At 39.9% G+C, this 9930-nt stretch overlaps 1 protein-coding gene across 1 annotated transcript in view; it reads right to left on the bottom strand.

The window, feature by feature from the left end:
* Window positions 1-2365: 2365 nt before the first annotated feature.
* LMBR1 (limb development membrane protein 1) overlaps window positions 2366-9930 on the bottom strand; it is a 62773-nt gene continuing 55208 nt past the window's right edge. The window contains exons 16-17 of the mRNA XM_033166275.1: window positions 7980-8141; window positions 2366-6190 (exon numbers count right to left, since the gene is read on the bottom strand). Of these exons, the coding sequence (XP_033022166.1) occupies window positions 6105-6190; window positions 7980-8141 (248 nt within the window). The 3' untranslated portion in view covers window positions 2366-6104. The remainder of the gene's footprint in view (window positions 6191-7979; window positions 8142-9930) is intronic.

Below are 9930 nucleotides of genomic sequence, written 5' to 3'. Positions count from 1 at the left end.
CCAAAGATTGCTGTCACTGGTCTGGCAAGTCAGAGTGGGATGGGCTTTTATAGTATAGGATACAGCATATCTTCCCATAATCAAGAAAGGGGTGGAAGAGATGTCAGATTTATGGGGGAAGGATTTACCAGGTCTTAATTAAAACATAGCCATTGATTTATATCCCTTTCATCCAGTTTCTCGAAACCAGAGGACATCAGAAGTGTGGTAGCAGTAGCAACTAGGCCACCATCTTCAATCTTTTTTATTATTATTAAAGATTTTATTGATTTACAAAAGTGTGTGCAATGTGTCTCTCGTATTTTTTCCATGTAACATTTTTACAAATCAGTTTTGGTTGTTGAGACATTAGGAAGAGAAGGGGGGATGGGTGAGATGGGGTGACAATGTTTCAATTTTCCTTAATATATGTAGGGTTTGGTGTCAGTGTTGTTTGTGTAGGTTCTCTGTTGTTCGCTTGTGCTTTGGCGGTGAGAGGTCGGGATTGGTGTAGGATGTGATTGTTCATTTGTGGTTGGCTGTGGTGATCTTTGATTTCCTGTGTGAGAGGGGTGGGTGGGTATTTTTGATCAGGTTAGCCATATTGATTTGTACACCATCTTCAATCTTGTCCCCCACAGACTCCCAAGCAGGAGAGAGGTTTCAATTCCTGCCAAGGAGTAAGCATTGTAACTGGGAAGAAAGGCTGAAACCCTCAAATCTGTAAGCAACCTGGGGGGTCATTTCATGCGTTTCACTAGAGTCGGATGTAAATACATGCTAGCTCCATCTCATCACCATTCCTATTTTTAGAACAGGGTTCTAAAACAGAAGAAACCTCCCTGCTGCAATTGCCCTTCATGACTCATTCCCATTGTTCCACATTGCAGGCAGTCACATTATAGAACCACCATCCTAATCCCTGAAGAGAGCTTTTCTGTCCCATAAAGTCAGTTCCTCACAAAAAAGAAATAATATTATATTACTTGTACCCTACCCACCTGATGGGTTGCCCCAGCCATTCTGGGCGGCTTTCAGCAAAATATAAAAGAACTCACAAGGTTGAAGAATGGCTGTTTATCCACAGGACAGCCACTTGAAGGATAGTTAACAGGAAGGTAACTTTTGTTTGTGGGTTCTACAGAGTCCCAAATGGGAAGAATAACAAGCTCACCAAGAGATGGGAGTAGGAGGCAAGCAAGTAAAGAGACAATTGAGGCAGTTCTCAACAGCTTAGAAATGCTTTGTGTGAAGCCAGCAATCTTTTTTTCCCATTTCTGGCAATACTTGCAAGATTTGGCCATGTGCTCCTTGCCCATGTGAGTGAGGCACAAGCCAAATACACTCAAGGAATTTTATTCCCTACACTCACCATGATGCGAGTATGACAACAGGCTAGACACTGGGGCTAGAAAAGACAGCACCAGTATAAATGCAATGAGGAAATGCTAGAACAGAATTCCAACTCACTTGCAGATAGAACCAGTGTCTTCCTGCTTGGTTATTTTCTGACTACACTACTCAAGAAGGAACTTCTTGTGTAACGCGGGTGGCGCTGTGAGTTAAACCACTGAGCCCAGGGCTTGCTGATCAGAAGGTCGGCGGTTCGAATCCCCACGATGGGGTGAGCTCAAAAGTGCAAGTAGATAAATAGGCACCGCTCTGGCGGGAAGGTAAACGGCGTTTCCGTGCGCTGCTCTGGTTCTGTGACATTTTAATGTATTTTTAATATTTGTTGGAAGCCGCCCAGAGTGGCTGAGGAAACCCAGCCAGATGGGCGGGGTACAAATAAATTATTATTATTATTATTATTATTCGCCAGAAGTGGCTTTGTCATGCTGTCCACATGACCCGGAAGCTGTACCCTGTTCCTTAGGCCAGTAATGCGAGATGAGCGCCACAACCCCAGAGTCGGACATGACTGGACCTAATGGTCAGGGGTTCCTTTACCTTTACATACCAATAGGTATTGTACAGGAGTGAGGAGAGGAGCTTTCTACAACATTCTGTCTGTGGTCAGCTTTCAAATCATGGGATGTATGTATTCCCCTATCTGGATGTGCTTTCATCCATCCTCTATTTAAAAAGTGTTCCTGGGCACATTAATGGTACACCCCAAAGATTTGTAAAGGTGGCGTAACTTATTGCCCATAAACTTCACCCATACAAACAACTACATACATTGCTACCCACTCCCCATTTCTTCTGAAGAAAGTTCACAAGCTCCCTAAGAGGAGAAAAGAAAAATCTCAGTGCAGGCAGAACATCTCTGAGATGTTCTCAATACCAGGCTGTAAACAATGTCAAAGTGTTTTCAGTGAACAGATGGCAAGGTGCACCATTATGAAGCTTTAGCTGAATGAAACACCTCTGAACCAAGTAAGTGGTAGAAGAACATATTGTCAAATCCTTTAATTGATACTGTAAAACAGGCAACTGTGTAAAAGAGATTGGAGAAAGAGGTGAAGGTAAACGTCACATTACAATCTGTAAACAAAGTGTCCTAGTGAATCCAACTTCTAAATAACCCCTCTATGTCTGTTTGACATTAGCTTAAAAGGCTAAATAGTAAAGATGTGCTCAGACTTTGCAACAACAATTCTGTCACGCTGTGTTAACACAGTGTACCAGTGGAGGAGAAAGCCAAACAATGGCGCACTTAAGACACTTAACTTGCATACATTTTTGGTCTGATTTGATATACATCTAGCTCATACAAGAAAAGCATAATTGTGCTTTAGCCTCATAACGAGGCAGATGGTTTATGACTGAAGTAGAGGTTTTTGTACCTTAAAAAAGGTACAAAACACTTGACTACACGAGTCAAACCACTAGGAATACATTACTAGTATCCATCAAAGAATTACTAATACCATCTACTTAAACACATTTAAGCCTTTATAACTAAGTATTTATGTGTAATTTTTATCACTATGTTTGAAAGTAGAACTTCATCTGTAAAATAATTTGAACTGAGGGATAAAATGACAATTTTAACAATTTCACATGGACAAAGTCAAGGAACAGGAGACCATCACATATATTTATAATGGGGGGGGTACTGAATCTGTCCCCCTTCTATTGACTCTTATTTCACATGCATCTCCAGAGTGGTGCATTGTGAATTTTTGTGTAAGTTTGGAAGTGGGAGGCAGCAATAGCCAGGTTATACTTCAATTTCACAGGGTGAGATGGCCTGTATTATTCTTGTAGCAGCAGGAAACAATGATTTGCTGCCATGGCATTGGTCACATTACTAGATAGGTCCCTCCTATTTTCCTGCCAAAGGCATTAAAACTTTACATGGGGCAATTTAGTATTTGGCCTAATTTCATGCAAGTGGCTGGGAAGGGGCAGGGAATGGAAGGGGAGGAAGAGGTCCTACCCATCACTAGCCTATTTAGCACCACAAATATTGTCCCAAATGTCGCCCTTGAGAGGGAAGAAAGCACCTCACCCCCGATCGAGATGCACACCAATACATAGGATAAGTTGCACACCTGATCCTAGGAATTTACAAGAATTGAGATGGAGCCTTCACTAATCAAATGACTTTTGGGGATGGGGGCAGATTTCATACCATGTTACCATTAACGCTAACCACCCCAGGATAACCAAAGGCAAAATTTTCAGGGCAGCATTTCCTCTTGCACAACTCCTGATTTGAATGGGGCTGTACAGTAGAGCGCTTACAGGTGAACTAACCCAGGTTTATTAAGGTACTTACGGAAGATTCCTCATGCCATCTGCATGTATTGTCTTTGATGTTTAATTTGCAAATTTGTCTAAGTCAACTCTCTACCTATGAAGAACATGGATTAAAATTCTCAATTAATTTGGTATGAACTTTGTTCAAAGCATGATAGCCACAGAATCACAAATACTTTCAAATTCAGTTGGATCCATCTGTATGTTGACTGCTGTAGCTATGGAAATAAGCATACTGTTGATGTACCTTTACAGAATCCACTTTTTTCTGTAGGCATATTACTATTATGACATGCACATGAGTATGTTTCAATGTGGTGTTGAGTGGAGGTGCCAAGCACACTAAAAATCCTAAAACCAATTACTACCATTTCAAATTGAGATACAAGGTATCAACATCTAAACTCTTGGGCTTGGTTCAGACAATCAAATGCTTGTTTAATAAGCTGGGCTAGGCACAAACACACTGCTCTCAACTCTCCCTTTTGCTCTTGCTTTGCCGTTCCCTTCATGTGAATGGAAAAACAAGTCAGAAAGCAAAAGTTCATTGCAACTTCCCTTGCTTAACAGCTTCCAAATAAGCTTATCCACAAGTTGGCTGGTTTGTTCAGAAGCCATTAACTTTCCCATTTGCATGTGATGTGAAGTTATAGTTAATTCATAACTACAGCTTCCTGGCTTCTTTCCCCACTTATGTGAAGGGTGCTGTATGTGGTGCACAGCACTTGTGCATATCTTGGCTTAATCTGATTACCCTAACAATGTCACTGAGTGAGTCGATTTCTCTACATTTTCCACTGTGGCAAAAAGCCCACAATTTACAATTTATTCCAGTTCCCAGAAATAGTTTTATGAAAATAAGTTCTGTCCTGCATCTGCTCTACTTGTCATTTCCACTGACAATATTAGAAAAAAAATCTACAATGTATTTACTATAAATGCTACCTTCCAAAATTTAATGCAAGATTAATTTTCATAAGAAATCATATGAAACTTAAAATAGTGTCTAATGTGCAGGAACTCTACACTGATGTCAAAACAGTGCGGAAAATGCTTGTGAGCCCCAATGAATCTAGTAACATTCTGATCTTTCTTAAAAAGCAGGATAATTTGCAGAATTATTTCAACATTGTACAACACATCAAAACCCAGTTTTGGATTTACTGAGAGTAATATAATACTGATATTTTCAAAGTGAGGTAAAACATTAAAGTTGTGAAGATCCAGTTAACCTTATGGGATCAAACTTATAAAATGTGCTCATCTATGAATGGCCAGTGTCACTTCATCATCCAAGAACTACAAACCTTCAGCAAAGTTTCATACAATATCATGCTAGCCTTTACAATCTACCTACCTCTACTCACAGTATGTATACTAACTTCCTTCAGATTCATGTGTTACAAGATTTGCTAAAGTGTAACAATATCAATGAAAATTGCATGCCTTAATTAGAAACTATATTTTCATATTTAAAAAACTGGAGTTGATAATCTGCTACCTGATTACTCCATGTTTTTTAAAAAGATAGATCAACAAAGGAAATAATGAAAAAATGGTCTATTCTAATGAACTAGAATGCACTGCACACTTAACCCAGGGCACCTAGAGTGGGATAATTGTTTTAACACTTGTGGAAGTTGTGTGCTATTGTATCCTTTTCTCATTGCTTATGCATATAAGGCGACACATTACACAGAAGGAAATCAACAGAATTCTCTGTGCATTTAATGGAGTTGTGTGATTGCCCTAAAATGCATGATTATGTACATCACAATCAGATGTCTGTGAAATTACAATTTAGTACTGCAACCTAGGGTTACATTATTGTGTAATCCATGAGTGTCAGTAGACGTTACCTTTAGTGATAACTGTAGGCCACTTTGTCATTTAGAACCAGGAACGGCTGGTATCTTAAGACACAATGACGGTGGAAACTCATCAGACGGGCAATGAATGTACTGATCCTGGATCTTACCATACTCTCTTTAAGTTGTCAGTTTTCGTAATGAAATTTTACTGAAAAAGCAGCAACTCTAGTAAAGGATTTGCCATTTTCAACTAGCAAGGCTCATCTCAGACACCCAGCCTAATTCTTCAGCAAAAGGTTTATGCTCGGGAGATTCTTGGCCTAATATGTTGATAGATGAATATGGAGGTGTGTCCAAAGAGGAATGCAGTTTTCTTTTCCGCTTCCAGGTTTCAAGACACAATTCTGCACCAGCTGACATGGTAATTTAACATGGATCAATCTGGGCAAGAAGAGAGTACAGTCTGATACACCCAGCTTTCTTGGGTGCAATTTTTTTATCAACTTGGACCCAATATACAAACAAGAAAAAGCAATACAAAAACAAGTGCTATGAAGTGACAGGAATGTCATGAAGTCAAAAGGGCTCGGTTCCACCACCTGCTTTTCACAGTGTTTTCTGGTGCCCATTTACAGATGGCTTTGCAGCCTCAGAGTCTCTTGCATTGTGTGAGAGGTGAAGCTTGTCTAAACCTGCAAAACATTTCAAAAGATAGTCAATTTAAATTTCTCTTTCACTTCTGACAAGTATAGGTGTTTTCAAAATCACATTAGTCTTTGTTCCAATACATAAATAAATTGAAGATTTTTGTCTGTGGAGACCTTATCTGAGAACATGAGAAACTAGACAGGATTATAAATGGCACAAGAACAGCATCTGTGCAACTTAACTGCCCCTTGCAACTGTCTAGTAGAACTTGCAAACACTGTAAAGTCATAATAGGTGGCACTTCCTCTCCCCAGGTCTAAATATTTGGTTGCTGATGGGAGAAGCAGAATGTCATGGCATCATTATACAAATTTAAATTCTATCCGTCATTACAGAGGGGGAGGGGAGCTGTATGTGAGCTTTCCATCACATCTCACTTTCACACAACAAATACTGAACATTCGTCATGCCTTTGTCTATTGATTTCTAATGTGTTAATGTGAAGTTGAATTCATACATCTGTAATTTCATTATTACTAAATTGTCAAGTAAAATAAGCCTCAAAAACTGTAAAACAAACTACATCATGCAGTTTGAAAAGCACAACAGAGCATCATTCGTCTACTCAAAACCTCTCTGTCCATGAGTATGTTGCAATTCCTAAATTTCCACCTCAAAGCTTTCCAGCTTTTGCATCATTATTCAAAGCAAACCAATTGGCATGTCAAAACCTGATAAGAAATATCCTCTCTCGGTGTTGGTTGATTTGATTGTGGCAACACATTCCTTAGTTACATCTTATCTGAACTACTGTAATGTGCTGTTGTTGATGCTGACTGAACAGTGAAAGTTCTACTGCTTCAGAATATTGCAGCCAGGCTATTGAACAAGGCAAGCTGTAGGTGGCATGCAACTCCCATATTACAAGAGCTTCATTTGGTACCAGTCTGCTCTCAGGGAAAATTCAAAAGTACTGGCTATTAAATCATGACAAGCCAGAGAACTACTTGGCCTCAAATTGTGTAGGCTTTTGCAGATCATAACTAACATTCTGATGGTACCAGTTACAGGTAGGTAGTCGTGTTGGTCTGCCATAGTCAAAACAAAATAAAATAAAAAATTCCTTCCAGTAGCACCTTAGAGACCAACTAAGTTTGTTCTTGGTATGAGCTTTCGTGTGCATGCACACTTCTTCAGATGGTAGATAAAGTTTTTATTCAAACAGGCTTTTGGCTTCATAAGCTGGCTTGCTATGGACACGGTAAGTATGCAAAACAATTGGTTCAACTAGTTGTTTTAGTTGTTTTTACAGCGGTACCTCGCAAGATGAATGCCTCGCTAGACGAAAGACATTCGCTAATGAAAGGGTGACTCGCAAGACGAATTTCCCTATGGGCGCGACTCGCAAGACGAAAAGTTTTCGCTTTTTTTTCGTCAAACCGCGCTTCCCCCGTCCGTGCTTCGCAAGACGAAATTTTCGCTACACGACAGCACTCGCAGAACAAATTAATTTCGTCTTGCGAGGCACCACTGTATTTTTACTTTTGCTTCATTATAAGTTGCCTTGAGCACCACTTGACAGAAAGATGGGATAAAATCAAACAAATAAATTGTTTTCTTAAAAGGAATAAACTAGGTGAACTCAACACAGAACCACTCACCACTTATGTCTTTTTATACCAGAGAGGTAGAGGGCACCTTGAGTGGTAGGTTTCACATGAAGGAAGCTGGAAACCCACACCAGGCAAATTACTCTCCCTATAACTCTAGAGGGAAAGTTTAAATTCAAATTATGCACAATATGGCTATCAAAAGAAAGAGAACAAATGTTACCTAATGCTTTGAGAAGCTCCTCTCTAACTGCAGAGGTGAACTTTCTAACCAGACACAGGGTTGTCACAATGGCAAAGAGGATATTGTAGGATAGCACGATGTAGAAATTTCCTAACCAGTTAAACCTTCCAAAGTCTCCAAGGAGATCAAACCTGGTAATACCTGCAGGGGGAAGAGAATGTGACATAATTCAGAAAAGCAAATGAATGAGGGTGATATCTAAGATTGAAAAATGATTTCCAAGTACTTTAATTGAAATAAATTAAAAAATCGTCTAGTAGCACCTTAGAGACCAACTAAGTTTGTTCTGGTATAAGCTTTCGTGTGCATGCACACTTCTTCAGATACACTGAAACAGAAGTCACCAGAGCAGACCCTTATATATAGTGGGAGGGTGGAGTGGGGGGTTTTCTCAGAAGGGTAGTAGGAGATGGGTGATTGGCTCAATGGGTATGATAAATCTGTTGGCAACTGTTAACGACTGCAATTAGTCCTATAGGAAAAAGCAAGGGATAGGATGCAGATGACCAAAAATAGCTTTAGCATATGTAATGAGACAAGAATCCAATATCTCTATTCAGACCAGGTCTCTCCATAGTTTTCGGTTTAGTAATAGTTGTAATTCAGCTACTTCTCTTTCAAGTCTATTTCTGAAATTCTTTTGTAATTAGACAGCTGCTTTGAGAACCTGTATTGAATGTCCTGGGAGACTGAAGTGTTCTCTTACTGGCTTCTCTGTCTTGTGATTCCTGGTGTCAGATTTATGTCCATTTATCCTTTGGCATAGGGTTTGGCCTGTTTGTCCAATATAGAGAGCTGAAGGGTACTGCTGGCATTTGATGGCTTACACAATGTTAGAAGATGAGCAATTAAATAGGCCTGAGATGGTATGTTTGATGTTGTTCGGTCCAGTGATGGTGTTTGTCTGGGTGTATGTGGCAGCAAAGTTGGCATCTCGGTTTATTGCAGGCTCTGGTACCAGCGTCCATGTTAAATCTGGTTGCTGTATTATTGTGGGTGAGGAGTTGTTTAAGATTGGGTGGCTGTCCGTAGGCAATGAAAGGTCTTCCTCCCAGAGCTTGAGAAAGAGAACTGTCGTTATCTAGGAGAGGCTGTAAGTCTCTGATGATGCATTGAACTGTTTTAACTTCGGGGCTGTATGTGATTACTAGCGGTGTTCTGTTATTTTCTCTTTTGGGTCTGTCTTGCAGCAAGTTCCCTCTGGGTATATCAGTCTGACTTTGTTGATCTGTTGTTTAACTTCATCAGGCGGATATTTTAGTTCCAAAAAGGTTCGCTGTAGATCTCTTAGGTGAGAATCCCTGTCTGTAGAGTTGGAACAGATGCAGCTGTAATGCAGAGCCTGGCTATATACAATTGATTGTTTGGTATGTTTGGGATGGTAGCTGGAAGCATGTAGATATGTTTGTTGGTCGGTCAGTTTTCAGTATAAGGTGGTGTCTATGCACCCATCCTGTATTTTTATAGTAGTGTCCAGAAAATATATTTCTTGCATAGATTGGTTCACTCACTGTTAGGTTGATGGTGGGGTGAAAGTCACTGAATGTTCTAATACAGATAATTTTACTTTCCCATTTGCCATTCCCATTATGACAAGAGCCCTAGACATTTTATCATCCAAAAGCCTGCTTAACTCATACTATGAAAAGCTTCATAGCATCCAATGTGGTGTGTTTTGAGATTCTGCAAAGCACCACATGACTCACTGTACCCTAATGCACTCCACTAATCCTGTTTGGACAGCTGTGTATGTGCATTTTGTTAGCTGTGTTTTAACTGTTCATCTTTGCAGTTTTAGCCTTCCTTTTATCTCAATGGCAAACAATATAGGAATTTCATTTGTGTCCCTCAGCAGGGAACTAGGGATTCTTGCCTTTAATTTGCTTTCTGTGTAGCAGCAATGACATATGCTCTTGTGTGCATGTGTGCA

Source organism: Lacerta agilis, chromosome 12 (assembly GCF_009819535.1).
Source record: "Lacerta agilis isolate rLacAgi1 chromosome 12, rLacAgi1.pri, whole genome shotgun sequence".
NCBI lineage: Eukaryota > Metazoa > Chordata > Lepidosauria > Squamata > Lacertidae > Lacerta > Lacerta agilis.
The sequence above is the reverse complement of the archived record's forward strand: the minus strand, read 5'-3'. Positions and strand labels throughout refer to the sequence as shown.